This window comes from Aplosporella prunicola (assembly GCF_010093885.1).
Source record: "Aplosporella prunicola CBS 121167 unplaced genomic scaffold K452scaffold_15, whole genome shotgun sequence".
Lineage (NCBI taxonomy): Eukaryota > Fungi > Ascomycota > Dothideomycetes > Botryosphaeriales > Aplosporellaceae > Aplosporella > Aplosporella prunicola.
In genome coordinates, this window is record NW_022983543.1 from 459,567 (window position 1) to 483,663 (window position 24,097).

At 52.5% G+C, this 24,097-nt stretch overlaps 10 protein-coding genes across 10 annotated transcripts in view; 5 read left to right on the forward strand and 5 right to left on the reverse strand.

Moving 5' to 3' along the window:
• K452DRAFT_43480 (uncharacterized protein) overlaps window positions 1-555 on the forward strand; it is a 1,740-nt gene extending 1,185 nt beyond the window's left edge. The window contains exon 2 of the mRNA XM_033546664.1: window positions 42-555. Coding sequence (XP_033396692.1) covers window positions 42-433 — 392 coding nt within the window. The 3' untranslated portion in view covers window positions 434-555. The remainder of the gene's footprint in view (window positions 1-41) is intronic.
• Window positions 542-1,024, forward strand: K452DRAFT_43498 (uncharacterized protein). The gene has a single exon (XM_033546665.1). The coding sequence runs from the start codon at window positions 677-679 to the stop codon at window positions 980-982; it is 306 nt and encodes a 101-aa protein (XP_033396693.1). The 5' UTR covers window positions 542-676; the 3' UTR covers window positions 983-1,024.
• A 4,111-nt stretch (window positions 1,025-5,135) lies between these two features.
• On the reverse strand, window positions 5,136-9,441 carry K452DRAFT_319263 (uncharacterized protein; the record flags this gene model as incomplete). The annotated part of the gene is made up of 3 exons (XM_033544224.1): window positions 5,136-8,216; window positions 8,264-8,921; window positions 8,975-9,441. 3 exons carry the CDS (start codon window positions 9,439-9,441, stop codon window positions 5,136-5,138), a joined length of 4,206 nt encoding a protein of 1,401 aa, XP_033396694.1.
• Window positions 9,442-9,983: 542 nt separating this feature from the next.
• K452DRAFT_229279 (uncharacterized protein) lies at window positions 9,984-10,665 on the reverse strand (the record flags this gene model as incomplete). Its single annotated transcript, XM_033537028.1, has 4 exons — window positions 9,984-10,099; window positions 10,175-10,459; window positions 10,519-10,543; window positions 10,600-10,665. The coding sequence occupies 4 exons, from the start codon at window positions 10,663-10,665 to the stop codon at window positions 9,984-9,986; spliced, it is 492 nt and encodes a 163-aa protein (XP_033396695.1).
• A 708-nt stretch (window positions 10,666-11,373) lies between these two features.
• Window positions 11,374-13,282, reverse strand: K452DRAFT_327263 (uncharacterized protein; the record flags this gene model as incomplete). Its single annotated transcript, XM_033544902.1, has 4 exons — window positions 11,374-12,524; window positions 12,578-12,880; window positions 12,933-13,173; window positions 13,235-13,282. The coding sequence occupies 4 exons, from the start codon at window positions 13,280-13,282 to the stop codon at window positions 11,374-11,376; spliced, it is 1,743 nt and encodes a 580-aa protein (XP_033396696.1).
• Window positions 13,283-13,487: 205 nt separating this feature from the next.
• Window positions 13,488-14,135, forward strand: K452DRAFT_229328 (uncharacterized protein; the record flags this gene model as incomplete). The annotated part of the gene is made up of 2 exons (XM_033537032.1): window positions 13,488-13,712; window positions 13,782-14,135. 2 exons carry the CDS (start codon window positions 13,488-13,490, stop codon window positions 14,133-14,135), a joined length of 579 nt encoding a protein of 192 aa, XP_033396697.1.
• Window positions 14,136-14,340: 205 nt separating this feature from the next.
• Window positions 14,341-16,447, reverse strand: K452DRAFT_309439 (uncharacterized protein; the record flags this gene model as incomplete). Its single annotated transcript, XM_033543247.1, has 2 exons — window positions 14,341-16,163; window positions 16,225-16,447. The coding sequence occupies 2 exons, from the start codon at window positions 16,445-16,447 to the stop codon at window positions 14,341-14,343; spliced, it is 2,046 nt and encodes a 681-aa protein (XP_033396698.1).
• A 1,660-nt stretch (window positions 16,448-18,107) lies between these two features.
• On the forward strand, window positions 18,108-19,294 carry K452DRAFT_288374 (uncharacterized protein). The gene is made up of 3 exons (XM_033540642.1): window positions 18,108-18,213; window positions 18,282-18,689; window positions 18,774-19,294. Exons 1-3 carry the CDS (start codon window positions 18,211-18,213, stop codon window positions 19,173-19,175), a joined length of 813 nt encoding a protein of 270 aa, XP_033396699.1. The 5' UTR covers window positions 18,108-18,210; the 3' UTR covers window positions 19,176-19,294.
• Window positions 19,295-19,476: 182 nt separating this feature from the next.
• Window positions 19,477-20,758, reverse strand: K452DRAFT_229479 (uncharacterized protein; the record flags this gene model as incomplete). The annotated part of the gene is made up of 4 exons (XM_033537046.1): window positions 19,477-19,723; window positions 19,778-20,329; window positions 20,379-20,649; window positions 20,704-20,758. 4 exons carry the CDS (start codon window positions 20,756-20,758, stop codon window positions 19,477-19,479), a joined length of 1,125 nt encoding a protein of 374 aa, XP_033396700.1.
• A 1,336-nt stretch (window positions 20,759-22,094) lies between these two features.
• Window positions 22,095-23,999, forward strand: K452DRAFT_299053 (uncharacterized protein; the record flags this gene model as incomplete). The annotated part of the gene is made up of 8 exons (XM_033542177.1): window positions 22,095-22,189; window positions 22,244-22,293; window positions 22,353-22,521; window positions 22,571-22,864; window positions 22,919-23,152; window positions 23,206-23,557; window positions 23,613-23,785; window positions 23,840-23,999. 8 exons carry the CDS (start codon window positions 22,095-22,097, stop codon window positions 23,997-23,999), a joined length of 1,527 nt encoding a protein of 508 aa, XP_033396701.1.
• Window positions 24,000-24,097: the final 98 nt, after the last annotated feature.

A 24,097-nucleotide genomic window follows, 5' to 3' on the forward strand; every position in this document is an offset into this window, starting at 1 on the left:
CCAAACGCAGTGCAAGCACTAACTCTAACCCCCGCCGGCAGCCGTGCCCATCAAGTTCATCGCCGAGCCCTACATGTACCCCATGGTGCGCAGCGCTTTGCACCCGTCGGGCAAATACGCGGCCTTCCAGTCCTCGGACAACCAAGTCGTCGTGTACGCATGCACGGACCGCTTCCGCCAGAACCGCAAGAAGAGCTTCCGCGGGCACAACAACGCCGGCTACGCCGTCGACATCGCCATCAGCCCCGACGGCCAGTTCGTCTCGTCGGGCGACTCGGGCGGCTTCGTCGTCTTCTGGGACTGGAAGACGTGCAAAATGTACCACAAGATTCACGCTAGTGACAGCCCTGTCGTCAGCACCGTTTGGCATCCCAGGGAGACGAGTAAGGTCGTTACTGGTGATTTGAACGGTGTGGTTAAGTACTGGGATTAGCGGGTGCCTTGGTGAGCGTGGGAAGAAGGTTGCTTGCCTACCTACCTATGCGGATGAGCGGACGAGAGATGATGATACCATAAGCGCCTTTTTTTCCAAGCCCGGCCTTCCGATCGGTGCTCGGCGCGATGAAGAAGAAATGCATACAATACATGACATGTGACAGCAGGGTATTAAGTTTCAGGCGTTATTGGCGCGCAGCATGTTCCCGAAAAAAAGAAAAAAGCATCCAATAGAGATAAAATGCATGGGCACACGAACAGAAACGACATGCCACAACACAGCCAAACTCAAGATACACAAGCGTCCGTTGCTCGCCGTCAAGCGATCTATACAACAATGAATGAGCGGGTCGGCGACCAAAACAACAACAACAACAACAACAACAACAACAACAACAACAACAACAACAAAACGCAGTCCCAAACCGATCCCATCCGTGTCCTAATCCGTGTTTCCCAGTGTAGTAGCCATGAAGCCCAGTATTCCCAGCCAGCCAGCCCACTCAACCATATCAATACGCCGGCATGCAACAAAGAATGCCAATAAAAAGAAACCCCAACACTCCCAACCATCTAATCATCAAGACCACCATATCCACACATCCACCCACTCGCCCAACAAACTAGGTACCTACTCATCAAACAACCCCCTCCCGCCACCCACATGCACGGGGCTCAAGCTCCGTCGCGCAAGCAGCAGCTTCTGCCTAAACGGGGTAACACCGAGGCCAGCGCCGCGCTCGTCCCCGCGGTCAAACAAACCCCGGTTCAGCTGCTTCGGCGGACACGTCTTCTGCGTAATGTTCTCGGCGTGCAGGAAATACGGCGTGCCCGGGCTGACGGGGCCGAACGCCGTTCCCGCAGGGCTGCCGCGCTCCACCGTGCCCAGCAGCTCGAACTGCGGCACCGCCGTCGGTGTCGACATGCCACCACCAGCGGCACCCGTGTTTTCCTTGCCAGAAGCCGCGCTGCGGATGTCACCGAAGGGGCTCAGCGGCTTCGAAGACGCAGCCGAGAACGGCGCCGCGGGCTTGGGCGTCAGGACGAGCGTGAAGGGCGTGCCGAAGGCGGAGCCTTTGGCGCTCTTGGCCGGCGTCTGTCTGCTCGGGGTCTTGGGCGCCATCGGCGTCGCGTTGGCGCTGAAGGTCGTGAGGTCACGTAGAGGCGTGTTGCCCGCGACGCGCGAGAGGTCGATCTGGTACGCGGCCTCGGAGACGTGGCAATTGAAGCGCTCACAGTCAAGCGCCCAGCCGATGTTGACGGCCTTGATGGCGCCGCCAGAGGCAATAACACGCTCGAGCGTGCTAGGCGCGCCGTCTTTGAAGAGGACGTGCGTCACACTGGCGCTGTTAATCGTGTCGAGCGTGCTGGTGATACGAGCGCCCATCTCCTCAAGGAGGGGGACGAACAGTTCACCTGCGTCTTCACCATTGGCACTGCGTACGTCGACGTAGAAGACGGTGCCGGAGAGCAAGCTGTCGTCTGGGCGTGGGATGTTCACCTCGAACTCTGGCTCAAGTTCAGACTCGGACTCCTCACGCTTTTCTACCAGTTCCGGCGCGAAGGCAACGGACTTCTTAGGAGAACCAAAAGGCTTCTTGAAAGGAGAACGGAGAGCAGACTTGGTAGGCGAGAGCGAGGGAATAAAGGCCAGGCTTTGGCGAGGTGCAAGGCGAGGCTTCTTGATCGAGTCCTCCAGCTGAATGGCAAGGGAAAGACGCTTGGAGCGGGAGTGCTTCTCAGTCTTTGCCTTCTCCTTTACAAGCATTTCGATATGCTCCGCAGCGGGCTCCGGTGTAGAGGGCCTCTCTTCAGTCGTTTCCGACCTGGGGGTAGAGGGCCCCTCATTGTGCTGCTCGGGCTGGTGCTTCTCGTGCTCCTCTTGCACCTTCTCCTCTTCTGGGTGCTCAATAAAGCTTGACTCCTCTTCGATGATCGTTGACATCTCATCAACGTAAGGCTCAATCTCTTCGACCTCCTCGATCTCTTCCGGTGCGACGTTCTCCTTGTCTTCCACCATCGAATCCTCTTCGTAGATGGACTCGTCCAGGTTCTCAGAAGCCGGATGCTCGAAGCTAGGTTCTTCGTCGGCCGCAAGTTGTTCCTCAGGCTCCTCTACATGCGGGTCCTCATCGAACTTGGGCTGCGAAGGAACAGAGTCAGATCCAGGCACATCCACCATATCCTGGTCGAGGTTGTCGATGACCCCCAGCATAATCTGTTCAGTGGGAGTGGAGGCACACAAGTCCGGAGAGTGCAGCATCTTCACCGCAGAAGAAACATCCCTCAAACCAGCTGGCGTGGCTTTCGCTGGCGTTGGGCTGGCCGTGATCGGCTCGAGCACCTTTGCAGGTGTCTTTCCAGGCGTAGCAAAGCGCTTCGCTGGCGTTCTCGCTGGAGTCTTCAGGCGACGGGGAGTTGCTCCCAAAGCAGAACTCTGTGCCTGGGCGGCGAAGTCGTGGGTACTGGTACCAAACAAAGAAGTGTCCTTTGGCGGAAGTTGGATCTGTACCTTGCGCGGCGTAGCCCCGAAAAGTGAAGAACCCATGTTGCTTTCACCCTGAGCCTTCGAGGGGGTGGCCATAGAAGACTTGGCTGGGAGGCCAGGCAAAGCAATCTTACGTGGGCAGGTCTGCAAAAGAGAGGATTTCGACTGCATCGCAGGCATACCAAACTTGTGAACAGGCGCAGTGGAAGGAGGAAGCATAAGTCCCTTGCGGGCGGGCGTGGCAAGAGTTGATGTGTTAAGATCTTGCTCACGCTTGGTGGTCGAGGCGCGCATCGGAGTCATTCCCAGAGCAGAAGCCGTGAAAGGAGCCTTCTTTGCAGGGCTCATGAGCATACTGCCAGTGGGCGCCTCTCCCGTAGTTGGTTTCGCGGCCGACATGGGCGCAAACTTGAAGGGAGATACGCCGAATGCCTTACGCGGTGTCTCGTGAAACAAAGCTGATTTCGAGAAAGGTGTCTTTGCTTGGATGCTCACGGTCTTCGGCGTTGCAACAGGCTTAGCCGCTGGAGTTGGTCTCAAAATTGGTTGAGTTGCAGCCAGTTTGGCCAACTTGTTAGCGGATTGCTCCTTAGTAGGAGTAACTGGTGCATCCTCTTTCGTAACAGTCTTAGGCTCCGGAGGTGGAGGGTTTGGCGATGTCTGATGAGCCGGAGTCATCTGTTTAACGTGTTAGTTTCTGTGTACAGTTGCTATCTTCGACATGTTCCTGATCGAAACTGTCTTTGGTGGAGTTGGTCTTACAGGTACTGGTACTTGTGCAAAAGCTGCTGGTGTCTTGATTGCGATCTTGACTGGTGTCTTGACTGGAGTGGAAGGCTCTTCCGGCGTCTCATCCTCAGCTTGCGGGGCTGGATCTTGTTGTGGGGCTTCTTCATTTGTATCCTTCTTAGTCGCCTTCTTGAATTTTCTCGTTGATTTTACCGGCGTGGCGTCTTGTGGTTCGTCTTGTGCCTCAACCTCCGCTTCCGGTTTAGTGGCCTGAGGTTCTTCTCTCGTAGCCTTCTTTGTTGACTTTTTCGTCGATTTCCTCGCGGATTTCTTTGCAGATTTTTCAGGAGTAGCAGGCGTAGGCTCTTCAATGGGGGCCTCCTCGGGCTCGTCTGCGGGCTCCATTGTAGGCTCCTGTGGTAGCTCCTCTGCCTCACTCATCTCGACATCGGGTACTTCGGGCTCCTCAGGCTTCTCTTCAGGAGCTTCTTTCTCGAGAGCCTTCTTCGACTTCCTCGTCGGCCTGACTAGTGTTTCGTCCTTGACGTCTTCATGCTCGGCTTCTTCCATCTCGACGTCAGAAGCATCGGGCTCCTCGGCGGCCTGCTCGGGTTGTGCTTCCTCCTTGGCCTTTCTTGAGGTCGTCTTCTTCGCAGTCTTGGCAGTAACCTTGACCCTCTGCGCCAAAGGCTTGACTGTTGCAGCCCGGGTCTCTGAGGACTTCGTGCCCCTTGTAGCTCTCGTAGACCTGGTCGAGGTGGGCGCAGCGGCCTTGCTGGACTTCTCAGCAGGAGTTTCGTCAAAATCCCTTTCCTCAGTCGCAGCGCGTGCTCTTGTTTGCCTCTTCGCGGGCGGCGCAGACTCTGGCTCGACGTCTCTGGCAGGCCTCTTGCGGGAGGAAGTAGGCTTGGGCGTCGCCTTTGCAGGCGTCTTCCTAGTTGCCTTCGCTGGCACAGGAGTGGGTTCAGGCTCCACGGAAGCCTCGTGCTCCTCAACAGGGTCTTCAGAAGCGGGGACCTCTGGCTCGGGATCCTTCGCTCTCGTCTTTCGCGTCGACGAGGCGGCAGGCTTCGTAGCTTTCTTCGCGGAGGTTGTGCGCGTAGCAGCGGTCGCGCGCGTCGACTTTGGCTCTGGTGTGGGATCCTCGGCGGGAGTGGCCGCCTTCTTGCCGCGACGGGGTGCAGCCTTGGAGGGGGCGGGCTCGTCGTGCGAGACCTGCGCACGTTGAGCGCGCGTGGCGACCATGATGAATGACGATTGCGATCAAAGGGCTGTGTGTTAGTCGAGTGGTGGAAGTAGCAATGGCGCGCGCGACATGGAAGGTGCTTGTGGTGGGAGGAGGCGACTCAGCTTCGTCATTTACTGTTTTGGCCGCGGGAAGCTTTGCGCTAGCGTTGACACGGCAACCGCTCGGCACGCGCCCCACTAGCCCGCAAAAGGAAACCACCCTACCTACCTACAAACAACAAACATCGTCCCTTCCTCATTCGTTGTCTAGCTCTCCGCCCTTCAACAACCTTGCAAATGCACCTCTTCTCCTCTTCAGCTCCTCGAATCCACCCATCTCCAACACCTTTCCATCTCCCAACATAACAACCTGCTCCGCAATCGCCATCATTTCGCGCGAATGAGTGATGATAATGACCGTCATGCCATGATCTCCACTAATCAGTCTCTCCACCGTCGCCCTCACTATTCCGGCACTCTCGACGTCCAGCGCGCTCGTCGCCTCATCCAGCACCAGCACGTCGGGCCGCCGCACCAGCGCTCGCGCAATCGCAATCCGCTGCGCCTGACCACCGCTCAGCCCGACGCCGCCCTCCCCAATAAGCGTGTCGTACCCGGCCGGTAAGCTGGCCAGGAACTCGTCGATGCCAGCTCCGGCGGCTGCATCGCGCACGTTGTTGGGCGAGGCGAGCGGGTCACTGGATGCCAGCCCATAAGTGATGTTCTCAGCGACGGTGGCAGGGAAGATCGTCGGCGTCTGGCTGACGAGCGTGATGTGCGTGCGGAGCGTGGGCGTGTGCAGATGCTTAATATCGCGGGCGCTGAGGGTGATGCCGGAGTGCTCTTGGATGGGGTCGCTCGCGTCGGGGGTGTACAGGCTCAGCAGCAGCGATGCGATGGTTGATTTGCCCGAGCCAGAGGCACCGACTATGGCTACGCAGGTGCCGGCTTTGATGGTCATGTCGATGCCTCGCAATACTTCGGCTTCTGGCCTCGTCGGGTAGTGAAAGCGTAGGTTGTGCATGACAATATCACCAACGAGCGGGATACGCGTTGTACCGACGGTTTCATGGCTGTCTGTAGGCAGACTAGCTAGGCGTAGCAGACGCGTCGCTGTGTCTCTTGACGAGCCGATCTGTGGGATCATAGAAACGATGGCGTTGACGTTGGTCATGCTCATCGTCAGCTCGCTGAAGACCTGTAAAATATGCTGCGTGGTAAACTCGTTGGATGAGACAAGTACACCGCCGTAGTAGAAGAGCAGGGCGGTGACAAAGTAAATGACTGAGTCGGTGAGGCCGAAGAATAGGCCACTGTACGCGGCGCGCTTTATCCCGACCTGGACAATATTGCGCGTAGACGTGAAGTACTTGTCATGGAGCGTTTTCTCAAGTGTGAGCGAGCGAACCGTCTTGATGTTGATAAAGGTCTCGGCGAATATCGCTGTGGCTGTTTCGTCCGCATCATTGAGCAAGCCCTCTTGTTTGCCGCTGACTGTCGAGAATCCAGACGTAATGGCCCAAAAGACAGGCACTACAGTCAGTCCGACTAAGCTCAGCTTCCAGGCGCTGATCAAACTCCAGACGATTGCTGTTCCCATCATGAGAACGGCGATGAGAATGAATCCCGCGAAGCGCCCAAGTACATTGCGCATCTCCTCGGCGTGGTAATCGAGATTCTCTGCGAGGGAATTGACATTGTTCTCTTCACGATCGAAAAACTCGCGGGGCTGGTCAAGAAGACGCTTTATCGATTCGGCGCGGACGTTGTGCACCCACATCATACCGCAGTATTCAAGCAAAAAGTGCGAGGTGTAGTTGGCAATGCCGTCGAAGATTGCGAGGCCGAGGATTGCAAGCGAGTAGATGAGCGCTTTGCGTTGGCGACCTTCCTTAATGTAGAAGGTAGTTAGGAGTTTGTTAAAAACATAGGCGAATACAGGCGTCGCAACTGCATGAAAACAGCAGGTTATGAATGCAACGATGAGAAGAATCCGTTGGACCCAGTCGAGGCGCGGCCATACAGTAACCAGAATCTGTTTGATGGTGAGAGCCCTGCAGTCCCCCTCATTGGCTTTGCCTCTTTTCTTTGAAAAGCTTGAGACCATCTTCACCAATGGACTTTTTTTCCCAGAGTATTTTGTTTCTTGAGCCAATATGGGGACCCTGTTATGCAGGGCTACAAGTTGTGATCTTCTTCTCCGCCTTCCAACACTCGTGATTCCAAGACCAACCTCGTAGTCCTGAGTAAGATCGGATTGCACTGGCATATCACCTTGTGAAGAGTACGTCGAGGAAGCCGAAGGAGACAACGGGGGCTTGGCAAATGGCGACCACGCTGTGTTGCTTGGAGGCATGATCCTTGAAAATCGACCAATGGCAGGTGGAATCATCATCGAGTTGCGCCTGGAAGCGTCCGTGGGTCGTTCGATGAAGATGCTTGGCATGTATGGCAAAACTCCTGTTTCGGTTTTCTCGAGGTACATGTCCAGAGGATCCACTATGCTGTCCGAATCCGTCGAATATTTGGAACTCGAATCGGATGCCCTGCGCTCTAGACTTGCGGCCTGGCCATCTTTAATGTGCGGACGCAATCCATCATCGTTATCTTCTTCTTCGTCTTCTTCCTTGATAGCCAGGAACTTTTGGAATGGCGATCTAGCAACCTTTTCCATGGACCTTCGATAGCCATCTTGCACAACTTTCCCCTTCTCAAGGACGTAAACGTAGTCGTCCGGAAGAATCTGCGCAATGTCGTGGGTGATGATGATAGTCGTCTTTCCACGACGCCAAACCCGAATCGCCTCCAACACAAGCGTGCGGTTGATATAATCAAGAGCGCTGGTCGACTCATCCAGTATCAGAATTGGTGTGTCTCGTAGCCTAGCTCTGGCTAGAGCAACACGCTGTCTTTGGCCACCGCTCATCGAAGTGCCTTTGGATCCAACATATGTATCCCATCCGTCGGGTAGGTCGTTGATTGTCTCTTGCAACAAAGCAAACTGTGCTGCCATCTTAGCATCCTCCAATGTCACAACTTCAAAATCTTCTCTCCCGTAGCTAATGTTGCAGAAGATTGATCCCTCGAACAAAACGCTTGTTTGTTCCACAAGGGTCAGGTTGCGACGTAACCAGCCAATGTCGATGTTTTCCAGCCTGTGGCCATCCAAGGTTACCTGGCCGGATTTCACTGTATAAAAGCGTGAAAGAATTTGACCAATTGTGCTTTTCCCGGAACCACTCCGTCCGATAACGAATGTCATCTCGCCAGCTGCAAAGAACAGTGAGGCATTATTCAAGGCGAGTTCGTTAGGACGGATGGGATAGGAGAAGCAAATCTGAGATATTAGCGATAGAAGGCGGTAACTTCCGGGCGTCTACTTACTTTCTTCATCTCGATATCGCCAGCACAATGGTCTGGCTGAAATCCGTCGCCAGTATCCTCCCGACCTTTTGATAATCCATGGACCATGACTGCCCGCAACTTGGCACCGGCAGCCCTACCTTTCTCCATGACCATTAATTGAGGTAGTATAGACGTAAATCCCTGACAAGCCATCAATGCAGCCCAAAAGGTCGTCAAGACATGTCCAGGAGTTTGGCTCTTATCCAAGAGCGTGCTGCCGTACCAGAATCCTTGCACGAACATGCCAAATGTAACCAAGGACATAATGGATAACTGCAGCGAGTTCAGGTTGGCCTGTCGGACATAGTAGTTGGCGGCTTCTCGTGCCGTCTTTGTGTATTTCCATACTTCCAAGTTCTGTCCATTGAAACACTTGACCGTATCGATCGAAGTCATGGCGCCTATAGCATATTTGAGAGCTTCGTTCAGCTTATCGCTCTGCTTGTCAATGTTAGGCTGGAGGTGACTGGAGAGGATGGCCACTGCGAAAAAGGCGACAGGGACGATGCATAGAATGACGAGCGTGAGTTTCCAGGAGTAGTAGAAGGCCAAGCCGAGAGAAAGGAAGGTAGTCGAGAGCTTTTCTATGATTCCTCCGAGCGGTTGCGAGACAGACATCTGCAGCTCACGAGTTTGCCTAAGTACCAAAGTTAGCGGCCACCCGATACATATAGGATTCGAAATTCTTACATTTGCAGCCGTGGCACCATTGCTCCAATACCGTTCTTCCTTTTGTCGAACCATTCGATATTTCTTTTCAGCAGCGCTTCAAAGATCCTTTCTCGCGCACTCCTCGCTTGTAGCTCGCCAAACATCATCCAGCTCGCGTAAAAGAGGGTGTTGACGACCCAGTTCCCTAACGCCAGCGCCGCAAGGTAGAGACAATACTTCGACACATCGTCTTTCAACTTTTCTGACGTATAAGCTCCAGAAGCGTGCTTTGAGAAGGTATCGAAGAGTTTGCCCATAAGGTATGCGTCAGCTGGGACGGCGACTCCAGCGAAGACCGCAAGAATGAAAGCGGTCACGAGCAGTGGAATATGTCGACGAGTAGTGAAGTTGAAAAGGTCCTTCCATTTCGTTACTGGAAGTTCGTCTTCTGCGTCTCTTTCTCCGGGAGCTGCATCCTGCTCATGTGTGTTGGCTGAGTCTTCCATCACGGTCGGCAAGTCTAGCCGTGTGCTGCTGTCTTTATGCTGATAGGCTTCAGACCGCATGACAGCATTTGTAGAAGCGTAAAGACTTGCGAGCGGCAAAGCGCAGTATGTACTATATGTAAATCAAAAGAACGAACGGGCGAGGCGTGGTGGTCGGGGAATGATTGCTGCGCGCAGAAGTGTGAATGAACAAAAGGTGCCGCTGACCAAGCTTAGAGAACAATTACTTCCGCATTTCACACCGTGAACAAAGAAACGCGATACCGAGCGCTCGGAACCTACAGCTAACCGTTTCTATCATTACTCGACTTTTTGCAAGGGGTATATGGATGCATCTCTTTATACGCAGTCCGCTTCCCTTCTCCATCCTCCTAACATATCCCGGGACGCTAGCACCGGAACGCCAAGCCGTGCTGGCCTTCGGGTGCTTCGGAAGCCGACAAATATATGCATACCTAGCCATATGCTGTCGAGTACCAGGTCGAATCTCTTAAAGCGTCACAGGATCAAGACGCGCCCTTGGAATATGCATCTTGATTAACTTAAGCAGACTCGCCCTCCTTCTTGGCTTCTTCGGGGTGGGTCTTCTCGTAGACCCAGTCGTTGAGGCCTGCGCGGTTCCTGGCAATCTCAACAGCGTAGAATTGCATACGCACAGCTGCACCGTGTCAGATTCCATTGCGTTCACAAGCACTTTCGCCTGCGCCTGCGCTACAGGCTCAAAGACACTTACCAAAGATAGTCTCCTTCTCACCATACTCGAACTTCGGGCTCGCACGCAGCATGGTGCCGAAGTTGTAGTCGTCAACACGCTTCTCGTATGCCATGATGAAGTTGCGCCAGCGCTCCTTGCCTGCTTTGCTCTTCATCTCGTCCTCGATGATGGTCGCCGCCGGGTCGAAGTCGGGGAACTCTTGCTTGAAGTGCTCGTAGATCTCGTCGTCGATCTTGGTCAAGCGCAGCTTGCTGCCGCGCATGCGCTCCAGAATGGACCAGTAGGTTGCCATGTGCTGGACGACTGTTGGTACGTTTAGCATGAGTGCTTTTACAACGAAGCTATAAGGATTGGTAAAGTACCCTTGACAGCAAACTGCTTCTCGATCTAAACGTACTGCGTCAGCACTTTGCGGAACACACAGGTAGAATTTGAGTGCGTACATCCTCGAAGTTGTCGGCCTGCTCAGCGTTGAGCTGCGCGCCGGGAGGTCCAACAGGTCCAGACATTGTAGGCGACTAGCTTGCTTGGTAGTGCGCAAAGTTTTAGAGGGGATTGAGTGGATAGTATGAGGAGGTTGTTCTCGCACCAAAATCTTGACGCCGGCTGGATATTCTGATTCCACCCCGCCATCCGTCATGGCTCAGACTCAAGATCCGAACATCAGCCCTGATTAGATAAGATTGGGCAGAAACATCCGACGGCAGGAGCGGCAAGTGGATGGATCGGGAAAATGCCAGGAAAGCCACTTTACAGATCATGAAACATGATAATGATCTTCAGACGATCAATTCATCTACGTAATGCGAAAGCGCCCCGCGGGCTCCGTTCCTGGAGCCTGAAAACCTTCAAGTGCCTTGTCTAGCCAAAAGAAATGCTAAGAGCCATGATCCCGAGTCTGAAGACTGAGGACAACGCTCAGCTATGAACAGGTAATTAGAGGCACAAAGGCTTCAGCAAGTTCCAGAGCCTTTAATTATGATATCAAAAAAGACCAACACCTATGCAATCCAACCACGGTGATATCAAACCTTTGAGAGCCGCGCCTTGGCCTTCTCACACCTTCTTAATGCTCGTGGTTTGTCCCCTTGTCCTGCAAGCAATGCCGCGATAGTTTCCCAGGAAAAAACGCCCCGCTGACCGATAACCCAAAACCCGGCCGAAAAGCAATATGAGCTAGGAAAGGGAAATTGTTTTTCGGCAAGCAGCCTTCACCATTACGACCATCCCGGAGCCTGGCTTTGATTAGGCTGTCCAGGCCGAGGGAAGATTGCAATGGTATCCAGTTGCTCCAAGCCACCCATCGTCTGCTGAGGTCCTGCCTGCCAGCCTTGGCCCGTTTGCTGGTTAACAAAGGCACTTTGCCGGAATGGGTTGGTACTGCCGGTCACATTGGGCATCAGGCCGGGCTGCCCGGGACCCGACGGGTTAGCGGTTGAGGGCCGTGCAAACGGGTTTGTGCTGCCAGTGGCCTGCGGCATAAGAGACTGCGGCTGCTGGGAGATAGAATCCGGAGTGTTGATAGACGGTAAAGATGGTGAATATCCTCCGGTAGATTGCGCGGTGTTGTGCTTGGCAAAAGGGTTTGTAGAGGTACGGTTGGGGGTTCCTGGGTTACTTCCACCAGTCATCATCATGGACGCGCGGAATGGATTAGTAGAAGTAGGTTGAGGGAGCAGCTGCTGAGCAGCAGGAGCACCAGTGAACTGCGGCTGTTGGAAATTCGGTTGTTGACCAAACTGCTGCTGAGGCTGCGGTCCGTAGCCACCAAACCCAGCGCCCGTAAAGCTCTGTTGCAATGGCTGCGGTGGTTGCGGCTGTCCAAAGGGATTGTTGCCGCCGAACATGTCCTGCTGGGGCGGGAAACCGGTGGGTTGGGGCGCAAAACCAGTCGGCTGCGGCATCATACCGGTTTGCTGCGGGAACTGCATCTGCTGCTGCGGGTAACCCGGAGCTTGCTGTGCCATGGGTTCCTGGTTCTGCTCGATAGATTCGAAGAAATCGATCAAGTCCGGAGCTGGTCCCTTCGCTTGCTGTGGCTTGCTGTCCGGGAAGTCCTCGTTTGCTGCAGGCTTCGAATCGCCGAGAGGCTTGCTGGTACCATTGGGTTTGCCGCCCCTCTTCGCATCCTGCTGGGCAAGGTACTGTCGCCGGTTAACTTCAAAGTCCTTGTCGTTGAGATACTCCTCCAGCGAGTTAGCCAGGCTCGTCGGCGCATGTTTGATTTTTGGAATCTCAAGGCGAGTTGAATGCTCATGCAGGCGCGCGATGCTAAGGTACTGCACTACTGCTTCAGTCTGTCGGGTAAATGTTTTGTAGATCTTGAGAGCGCGTTCCGCATCGGTATGCGACATCTCGAAATAACGCTCTGTGCGCGGTCAGCTCTCAGCCTCACGGAGAAAGAAAGGACGTGGCACAAACCGAGGACATTGATCGTTCCCTCGTTCATGACGTGGAAGAGAGCGAGCAGATCCATAGTGAGCAAGCGGAAAGCCGTGAGGGTAATCTCATTTTCCACCTCTTGCGAGAGGGGATCGCACTGCAGCAGAGCGTGGATCTGGGCCTGCAGCTCCTCGGTCTCGCGCAACAGGCCTTTGTCGACGGTCAGGCGCTTGAGACGACCCTCGCCATTGCGCACGTAGTCGATTCGCGTCGAGGCAAAGCCGGTAGCTCGCTGCGACAGGTACTCGGAGTAGGTCCGGATATTGCGACCCTGAGTCTGGACTGGGGCGGGAAGTCAGCAGGGACCGGGAAGCAACGGGCAGGAGCAGCATACCCTCTGTAAAATTATTGATCGCGAGGCGCCGGGAAGGCGACTGGGCTAGATACTTGAGGGTAACATCGGGCTCGCCCTCCCGTATCATAAGGTGTATAACAATGAGCGACTTGAAGACGATGGTCCAAGTCGAGTCGCGCAGGCGGTTCGACAGGGCGCGAAAGATTTCGGCGACGCCCGCCTCGCCGGCATGGGTGGCTACGAGGATGTGCTCGACATACTTGGACTTGGGAGGGGCAAGCTGCGAGGGACAAGGGCCGTCAGCAGTCGGGCTCCGCGTGAAGGGGAAGTGGTCTCCATGCCTTAATCTTGGTAGCTCCCTTTACCGACTTTTCAAAGGAGCTCGCCATGAGGCCCGTCGCATGCCGCGGCGCAGAAGACTAAGGGGAGAGGAGCGCGGTGGTCGCAAGGTGGGCGGGAGTGGGAGAGTCCGGGAGAGGAATAACAGTCGAGGAGCTCGCTCGGGATGACGCCCGCGCCGTAGGTAATCGACGGAGCGGGCGGAGGATGTGCAAGCTCATTTCGCAGATTATTACCCACCCTTTGACCGACATCATGGCCGCCGAACTCTCCCCCGAACAGCAGCAGCAGGCCGACCAGGAGCTCAAGGCCAAGGAGGCCTTTGAGCAGGCCCAGCTGCCCTACAAGTGGTCCCAGACAATTCAGGATGTCGATGTTTCCATCCCCATCCCCGCCAACCTGAAGGCCCGCGACCTCGACATTGTGCTCGAGAAGACCAAGCTCAAGGTCGCTGTCAAGGGCCAGCCCCCCCTCATCGAGGTAAGGAGTGACTCGCCCCCCTCACCCCCGCGGGAGCCTTGCCCGGCTAATGGCTAATGCGACGCCCAGGGCGACCTTCCCCACCCCATCCACAAGGACGAGTCTACCTGGACCCTCGAGAGCGTAGGCAAGGACGGCAAGGAGGTTAGCGTCCACCTGGACAAGGTCAACAAGATGGAATGGTGGCCCCACGTCGTCACTGGCGCGCCCAAGATCGACACGTCCAAGATCACGCCCGAAAACAGCAAGTTGAGCGATCTTGACGGCGCGACCAGGAGCATGGTCGAGAAGATGATGTACGACCAGCGCCAGAAGGAGATGGGTCAGCCGACGAGCGACGATCAGAAGAAAGCGGAAATCCTGAAGCAATTCCAGGAGCAACACCCCGAGATGGACTTCTCCCAAGCCAAGATGGGCATGTGAAGGCAGCGAAGACACGATACCATGATAAAAGTTTTAGAAGCATAGCGTGGCACAACGCCGGTCAAACACCGCGAAAACAAAAAGAATAAATGTTTGCTGCAATCTCAGTGCGCTGTCGCAAAGGTGAAGGTTCGATACATTCTACAGATTATAGGATATGATACACGATCTACAAAACGGCGAAGGAAACGGCCAGACGTCATCCTTAAAGCAGCTTCAAGTGATACGTCTCCAACTGCTCCTTCGTGGCCTTGTTGGGACTCTTCACCAACAGATCCTCACCTTTCCCGCTCTTGGGGAAGGCAATGACATCTCTCACACTCGCGCGGCCCAGCATGACCGCAATGAGCCTGTCAAAGCCCAAGGCAATACCCGCGTGCGGCGGGCATCCGGCGCTTAGCACATCAAGCAAATGTCTGAAATCTTGCAACCTCTCCTCGCTCATCTTCAGTACATCGCGCATAATGAATTCTTGCACCAATGCATCGTGAATACGCCGGCTTCCACCTCCCAACTCTACACCGTTGACGACAATATCGTAGTGCTCCGCGCGCACTGCCGCGGGATCGGTGGACAAGAGGGAAACATCTTCTTCGGTCTTTGGCGCGGTAAAGGGATGGTGTGTAGCGCTGAGGCCAGCTGAACCGCCTTGGCCAGGGTCAGTATCGTTGCTTGGGGAGAACAGTGGAAAGTCGGTGATCCAGAGAAACTTGAATCCTTGCGGTGCTTTAATGTAGCCACCCGCAACTGCTGCCTTGTGCAAGGCCAGCCGCAAGTTACCAATAGGAGTAGATCCACCGGAGAAAGGTTCGTTTTTGCGAGCTTGCAGGACGACAAGATCGCCGTCATCAAGCTTTAGCATCTCCTCGACCTGTTCAAAAGCCTCGAAACCGAAGGGTTGAAGGCCCTGCAGCGGTTTACTTGTGTCGTAGATGAAAATGCCTGGCTGTCCATCCGGGTTCTCAAGAAAAGGCGTGGCGTCGGGCGACTCCATAAATTTGGCGACGAACTTTCGTGTCTCGGCAGGGTCGTCAGAGACACGCAATTTCATGACTTCAACCGCTGGGCCAAGTAAAGGTCCGATCTTCCTCACGAGGTCCACAGGTAGCATAAACTCAATGCGGGAAATCTCCATACCAAGACGAACATCTGGTTTGTCGACGCCATATTTTGCCATGGCGTCGTTGTAGGCCATGCGGGGGAACTTTGACGGCAGCTTGATGTCCAGTAGGTCGGCCCAGAGTCGTCTTATGAGATTCTCAATAACCTGCATGACATCTTCTCCAGTAGCGAAAGACATTTCCAGATCAAGCTGTGTGAATTCAGGCTGCCTGTCGGCCCGGAGGTCTTCGTCTCTGAAGCAGCGGGCAATCTGGTAGTACTTTGGGATGCCACTGGCCATCAGAATCTGCTTGTACTGCTGCGGGCTTTGCGGCAATGCGTATGTCATCCCCTTCGTCCTTGTCGGCACTAGAAACTCTCTTGCACCTTCTGGGGTACTCTTGAATAACAACGGTGTCTCGATCTCTTGAAAGTCCTGCTTGTTAGAGAGTTCATCTCTACAAACGTTCGCAGCCTTTGACCGGAAGGCCAAAGCATCCCGTAAACCTCGCTCCTTGCGGATTTGCAAATGCCGGAGTTCGGCAGGAAAATTCGTCTCCTCCTGAAATGTGACGTCTCTCGGAAACCTATTCAGCACAAAGATTTCCTTCAGACTGACTTCTACAGTGGTGATCTTCTCAATGTCTCCGTGCTCGCTTTTTGTCGGCTTCCGCTCTTTCAACACACCTCTGATAGCGACAGGGTCTTGAGCACCGAGAATCTTGAGCAAAGTATGTGTTTTTTCTGAATTCTTTGATAAAGAGATGATTTGTACGCTGTGGCGAAGATCTTTGCTGATCAACGGAACGAAGGATAGCCCCTTCGATAAGTCCGCACGTGGTCCTAGGTAGCCGTGTAAAGTAACTTCCTCGCCAATGGATGCAGTGGCCAGGTCTTTGATCTCATGGCTTGCGGGAGGAAAGCGGACTGAATAAAAATAAGCCAAAGTACAGGTCTGAAGGCACGAAAATGGAATTGCACAACGCACAAGAATGTTTGAAGCCCTCAAGAAAAGCCGGTTCTTTCAAGCGGATGGCGTTGGAGGAAAAGGTACGTCTATACGAGCGACACAAAGATGCTTGAGCGATTGCGCTACGCGTCCGACACGCGCTCGGAAGGCCTTGTGATCGGACATATCTTGATTTTCCAGCATAGCTCTTCAATGCTGCAGAGCTGCACTGGGCGCTTCTTCGGCACTGAAGCGACAGCATCTAGAAATGGGTGTTCGCTGTCAAAGTTTCGAGGGTTTGATATTTGAATAGAGTCTCAGGTGCTTTTCCGCTGCGGCGCCTAAATTGGGCCTAGCGCGAATTTTACGTAAGCAATCGTCGCGCTTTTTATTGTCGCGCGCGCAACACCGGCAACTTTTCTCCTCATATCCTTCCAAGTTTATACCAAGTGAGTCCTTCCTTCAACCACCGCCGCCATGCACAAGTAATTAACCGTACGCCTGCAGATGATGAAAGCCTAGCGTGTACCCGATGAGCTGACCTTTTCTCTCGCTTCAGAACTCTCCCTTCACCGGGCTTAAGCGGTTCTGGAGTGGGATTGGAGGCAGCATGATATCGGCGTTCGGCACACCACCTTGTTACTTTAACGGACGCGATAAGGCATCTCTGATCCGAAACTTGGAAGGAAGCACTATGGATGGCCGGGTTCTGGTTCCCGCGGTCCATAAGCTCGACAATAAAGATAGTCTATGTAAGGCAAAATACTATGTCTTTTCCTTGAATCCTAGGCAATTCGTGAAGTTTCACCTGTGTGTGTTCCCAGCCGCTGTACTTCTATTTGGAAACATTGTCAGTTCTCCATGCAATGTCTGCCATCAAGTGTAGCGGCAGATCAATTTTAAATTACGGCATCGTCAACAGGTCCACTTCTCAAAGACGTAGATAATGGATCGTAACAACGGTGGCACATAAATTTGTAGGTCTTGCATATAACATTGACTGCAGTTTGACAGGGACGGAGAGGCAAGGCAGAATGCTGACCCGAAGAGTGATAGAAATATCACATTTTGGTCGATGTGTTTATTTTCTTCAGCACTCTCTGAAGATCACAGTCAGCATTGCGGTGCACTTGCGTCAAAAGTATGCCACATGTGTGGCTGAAGCTCCCAAAGATAAAAAGGTAAGCGCAGGACCCTTTCCACCTCACGCGCAACTGCGATCCTTGTGTCATCTACGAGCCGAACCGCCGGACTACCCACCCATTGGCCATGTCTCTACGTCAAGCATGGATGACCTGACGAAAACCACGAAGGCTTAACAAGAGGAATGGTCAGCATCCTTTCAACAGCGATGCCCGGTCCGTGCCTACTTTCGAAGGCTACGCTGCCGGCCGCCCCGGATTTTGGACCCCAACACCAACACCACTGCTCAGACAAGCCAAGAGTTTGCTAAAATGACAGCCACTGTGGAGGCCAAATCTAGACTGCAGCACTTAGCCAGATCTGCGTAACCCCAACTGCCGAACACCGTGCGGCTCGGGTCGTAACAGCCGCGAGGCTCAACATGGAAGAACAACGGCCCCAATTTTCAGAAGGCAATTTCCTGGCTTATCGGCCAAGGGCTTCTTGTCTCCAGCTCGTCTTATTCCAGGAATAGAAGGATTGCATGCAGAAGTGATGTTTGGGGCGGTTTCCTTCCCTCCGCCCCGCGGTGTGGGACGAGGCTTTTGCCTGCTGTTCTCTTTGGGGAGAAACGGGCAAAAGAGGCTTGGACGTGGTTGTTGTCTCGTATCAGCAAAATTGCTACGGGCAAAATACTCCAGCCAAAGTCTGTATATAATGCCACGCGGCAAACCGTCAGAGTATACCTCATGCTCTTCATTTTCTCAGTGTTCGACTCTACAATCCTTTACATTCCGATTCAACTTCTTCATCTATACAATTCTTTGAGGATATCCTTCCTTAACTTCTTCTCTTAAAAACACAAACAAAACATCAACCTCTATTTCAGCAACAAACTTTAGAATGGTACGCCCGAATAAATTCTCCACTCCTTACAAAACCTGGAGAAAGCTAACCCGTGTCCACTGATTTAGCGTCTCTCCACCGTATTCCTGTTGGCTACCTCGGCCCTCGCTTTTCCTACGTCTCAGCCGCAGGCGGCTCATGATAGCCCTAGCATCAGCGCACGCGGCATATACAACATCGTTGCTGGCGCACTAGGAGCAAACTGGTACACGCCATACTCTCAACAGAAATCAGGTCAATCCGGGTCTGGGTCTGAATCCAGCGTATCCTATGAAAAATATTGCGGAAGTGTCGCGAAGTATCCACCAATGAAAAAGTGGCAGACTTTCGACTCTCTTTGGCAGATCAATCTTCCAGTTATCAAGAGCAAAGGCACCAGTGACAAGTTGATTGCTGTTCTGAAGGCGAAGATCTTGGCTATTGCCTTAGAAAGTCAGGTCGACGCGAGGGTGATCCTCGCGACCATTATGCAAGAGGTAGGTCTTCTTTTGAGACGTCCTGGTCTAATCGATCTCGGTGGCCGGGTATGCTGTGGGTGGTCCTGCTAACGCTCGATGTAGTCCGGTGGTAAGCTTGATGTTCCTTGTACTGCCAAAGTCAATTGTGGTATTATGCAAGGTCCACCAGGAAGCCAAAGTTATGACAGTTCCAACCCGGCGAAGAGCATCGAATCAATGATTCGAGTTGGGGTCCACGGCCACGAGGGAAGCTGGCCCAATGGCGGTCCCGGCCTGGCTTGGCTCATCGCTCTAGGTCATACTGACCCAACGGTGGCAATAAAGAATAAGGGCAATTTGTACGAGGCTCTGCGCGCCTACAATACAGGCCGCCTCTCGGACCCCAGCAACTTGGACATCGCCAAATCTGGAACACCTTCTTATGTCAACGACATTGCGAACAGACTCAGGGGTTGGGACGGTTCTGGCACTGGCCAGGTCAATGCGAACCTGGCTTGTCATTAGTGCCGCTCACAACCACCCTATAGACACAGATATATCCGCCGGGTCGGATACGACTGTCTTTACCTTCGTTTGTTGCCAAACGCTATGTTGGCAAAAAATGGTGTTTGTTTCTGTTTCGAAAGAGTTTCTTTTCTTATTCTTTTAGTTTTTCCACCATTTGCAGTTCGATCGCGTAGTATTGCTTTTGGACAGTTGGTGTCATTGCAATTTTCTTTCTTTATCGAGTGATTCGATGCGCTACAAACTATCTGCCTTTCCAAATTTGCCTCAGTCCTTTCAAGTTCTCATGGCGTGCTCATTTCTAGTTGTGAATTTGCGCGTGAAGACCAGGGATGATTTCCAGGTCCTTCTTCTCGTACTCATATTTTCCGTCCTCACTGATCTTTGGCGGCGCTTTGTTACGCCGCTGTTGCTGCGTCTGGCGGACCTTCACCCACTCTTCGGTGGTCAAGTGCTTACCCAGCTCCGTGAATGGGTTGGATTTCAAATCCAGACGATTCAACAGCGGGCTGTTCTCGATTGGGTCGAGGACAACATGGTTGTTCGGTCTACGTTCGGACCTTGATAAGTATATTTCTATGACACTCTTCTGGAAAACTTACCGTGCAAAATACAGAACTCCCAGACGGTCGATGTGTGCCTGGTCGGCCGGCGGCGTACGCACACGGTGAATGCTGGATTTGAAATAGCCGCCAGTTATGGCGGACAAAGCGTCGCAAATGTTGATGGTGATGGTCTCATCCTGCGGCTTGACCCACTTCCATTCGTTCTTCGAATTCAGAATCTGCAACGCCGCGACTGGCTGACGGAAGAGTAGGGTTATACTTCCGAGGTCCGTATGACCTGGTGCGTAAAGCTCTCCAACCTTCTTGTTTTCCTCGGGGCTGCGTGCGGCGTAGTGCATGTACCGCAGATGATCCTCGCCCTTGTCGTCATAAACATGCTGCTTGACTAGCTGCTCTTCATCTGGAAGTTCCAGGATGATTGCAAAAAGGCGCAGCAACTTGTTAACGACCAGCTCGTGGCACTTGCGACTGAAGGCCTCAATTTCTTTGATGTGATCTCTCAGGACTGGAGGGTGTTCCCGGGGATGGTGACCGTCGAACTTGGGCAGGTTATAAACCTGGATGTTGTCGCGAACGTTCTCCGTAAGCCTGGCAGGTATTAGCCTTTCAAGTCATTATATATGCTCTTGGTACTGACTGTCTCAAGCCTGCCGGTCTGTAGCCGTTGTACTCCCCGCCCTCAAGATCCTTGATGTTGTGGTACTTCAACTTCTCCTCCAGCGGCAGATCGTAGAATTCACGGCCAAGCGCAAATTGTCGGTCAACCTCCTCTTGCGAGATACCGAAGTTTTTCACGTAAAAGAAACCAACATGCTGCGCAGCATGGTCAAGCTGTTTTGCGAGGCTTTCCTTTCCCCCAGGCCTGTCGAATTCACTCAGGTCGAGAGTAACGAGCTCGGCCCAATCAACTTGGAAATGTTAGCCAGTGAAGTTGATGCTGTTTTTATTCTGAGCGGACTGACGATCATGCTTGGTCTCCGGGACCTGCTTGTAGGGTGAGAGGATTGCGCCAGGCATTGTTTAAATTCGTGTGGTAGTTGAAGGTTGCGTTCTTTCGTGTCTGTGTGTCGTCCAAAGGGATATATTTGTATTAAATAGGCACCTCGGCTCAGGCAAGCCTTCTCGTCACACTCCACTACTCCGCTGTTTGTACGACAGCTTTGAAATCCGAATCATCAGTGTGTCAAATATCACACCATTGATATCTCCGGGGAAGCCCCTCATACGCGCGGCTTGATGTCCGTCGCTGTATCCGAAAGGTGGAGTACTGCAATGTAGCGTCAATCCTCAAGATGGCTGCTTCGAAATCTCCCACTGCCAAACAGAGTATACGACCGCTGTGGGGTAGATATGCCCCGCCAACGAGTCAGTGTGCCTTTTGGGATTTTGTGGCTGAATGGGTTGAGCACGCAATGCGGGGGTCGATTAACAACATCGCTAGGATACCGGCCAGCATTTTCCGCACAACCAGCCATGCTTTTCGGATTTCGACTGTATGAGCACTCTTCGTTCGTAAAATAGTTGAATGTCGTGTCATCCCGACAGATATAGACGTCCACACAATTAACCTCAAGGAAAATGTCCCCTGCCGAAACTTATGCTGAAGGCTCACTTTGGAAAACTAAAGATTGTCGGTACAAAAAATGATGGAAGACATTTGTTTCACATGACATAAGGAAGAACCATTAACAATCCGCGGATTGGAAAGTATCCCTACTTTCAATGGAGACAATATGTCATGCGTGCCTCAAGGTAAGAGCAACTTATCATTGACAATTGACATGCGTCACCATCACCGTTAAGCGAGACTCATCACCTAACGAGATGCCGATGCTTGTATGGAGTGGAAATAAAATTCAGTTAAGATATTTGTAGTATGTGTATGTTCCAAGCCCTTTTTACTCATTGAGGACTCAGGCTTGTAGCTATACAAGGAGTATTCTATAGGGACTTGTATCCTTCCCTTCCCGCTAAGCCGTGAATTTCTTTCAATGGCGAGGGATACCAAGCGGCCGATCTATCAAGGTTGGTAAGCATAGCGGGTCGCCGAGCCTGCATAATGGCTAAAGACCAACGAAAGAATTGGATAGTTGCCGATATGAGACAATCAAGCTAATGGCTTGCGTGCTTCGGCGGCGCGTCTAACCCCACAAATGTAGATGTTTCACGTCAAGCAACGTCGGCTACCTAGGCAGTCCGCCGAGTCTAGCTGAAGGCGAAGAATTTGAGGATTTACTCCGATATGCTCATTTTTCCTTAGGATGATGTCGTAAGAATTCCAGTCCTGATAAAGGCTCTGATGGATAACATTGAACAGACATAGCTAAATCCAACCTTTGAGGGACCTTTTGTCATGTCGAAAGTTCAAGCACCACCTCGGACATTGTTTGGGGTGATCAAAGAAGTTTTCAATTGGTACCCGTCCTCGTATTCTACGCAAGAGCGGAAGTAAGTGTGGAAGCTGGGGTCACCAACACAAAGAAAAAATACTTACACAAGCAGACTTCTCTTCAAACTTGACTTGTCAATTTTGATTTTCGCATGTCTTTGTTGTAAGTCTTCGTTGGGTATCCTAATTAGGCTTTAATCATTTACACTGACCACTTGGTAGTTTTTACCAAGTATTTGGACCAAAGTAACATAAGCAATGCGTACACTTCAGGCCTAAAAGAAGAGCTGAATCTTCACGGCAATGAGCTGAACTACTTCAATGTTATGTACTATACGGCTTATGTGATTTCACAAATCCCTATGCTGTTGCTCATTTCCAGACCAAAGCTGTAAGTACGCAATGCGAGCTCTCTTCATGGCTTTCACTGACCACTTCAGGGCCCGTTGGATGTTACCTACGCTTGAAATCGTCTGGGGCGTACTTACTTTTGCACAAAGTCGTGTCACCAATGTGCATCAGCTTTATGCGCTTCGATTTCTTGTGGGAATGGCAGAAGCGCCCGTGTTTGCAGGTACCCATTTTGTTCTCGGCAGCTGGTACAAAGGACCTGAGCTTTTCAAACGTGCAGGCACCTGGTTCATTTGTAACTCGCTTGGCCAGATGGTTAGTGGTTACCTGCAGGCTGCCGCGTATACAAACCTTTCAGGAGTGGGTGGAATGTCGGGATGGAGGTTTGTGAACATAACCACTTATCCCTAAACATTACGCCGCTGACTTCTTCATAGATGGCTCTTTATTATCGATGGAATATTCACGATACCAGTAGCCCTTGCTGGATATCTCATATTTCCGGGAATACCAGAGTCTCCGAAGCCCATATTCCTCACTCATGCGGACATTGATCTTGCAAAAGCGCGCATGCGAGAAGCTAAAGTCAGAACACCTGGTAAACTGAACCTTGACGTGTTCAAGCGCAGCCTCAAGAGATGGCACATTTACGTCTTCATCCTCTGTTACATGTCAGTTCAGTGTCCTATTTCCCCAGTGAACGGGTCCCGCTTACCAACCTCAGTGCCATGATCATCGCCTCGTATCCAGCGCAGTACATGAATTTATGGCTCAAGGACGAAGGCTTCTCCGTGCCTCAAATCAACAAACTACCGACAGCGGTTAATGCCATCACTGTTGTTTCGTCTTGGCTTGGAACAACATTAGCAGCTATTTACCCTTCATGGGTACTGTACTCGATCTCCATGGGCACTTGCGTCTTCTCAGGGATCTGTATGACTATATGGAACATTCCAAGGGCACTAAAGTTCGTAGCTTGGTACGCATTGGGACTCCAAGGTTGCGCAAGCCCCATACTCTATTCAACTGTCAACTTGGTACTGAAAGACGATGCGGAAGAAAGAGCCCTCACTGTGGTATGCCTCTAGCTCTTGCATCTTTCGTACACCGTTAGCTGACATATAGCTTCAGGGAGCCATGATGGCATTTGGATATTCGTTTAACATCTGGGTTCCCCTATTGCTTTTCCCTACAGCTGGATCTTGGGGAGCACCAAGGTGGAAAGCCGGCTGGCCTGCAACGATTGCCTTCTATACCCTCCTTTGGATTGGCTTCATTGTCGTAATATATCTTCACCGAAGGGAGTCAGTAATCTCCATCCACTCTCTAAGATCTTTTAAACTGATTGGGTTTTACAGCACCAGAAACCAAGTCATAGAAGACAATGGGGTTGGTGCTATCGAAGAAGTCAGCGAAGATGACGACGACACCAACAACGTTGCTTTAGGAGATGGATCTAGAGACAGAAAAGAAGCCATTGGAAATGTGGGAACACTTCCGCTCCCAGAGACAACATGATGTACAGGTTGGTGAGCATGTTCTGAAATCATACGAACGATTTGCTCCGTTCCTCAGCTCTTGGTTTCCTTTGTTCTATGTACAGAGATATCAACAAA

Bases quoted from the DNA above. Each gene is read 5' to 3' on its own strand.
- K452DRAFT_43498 (XM_033546665.1), top strand. From the start codon at position 677: ATGCATGGGCACACGAACAGAAACGACATGCCACAACACAGCCAAACT.
- K452DRAFT_288374 (XM_033540642.1), top strand. The intron at 18,690-18,773 runs GTAGGTCTTCTT...CGCTCGATGTAG, and splicing joins TCGCGACCATTATGCAAGAG to TCCGGTGGTAAGCTTGATGT.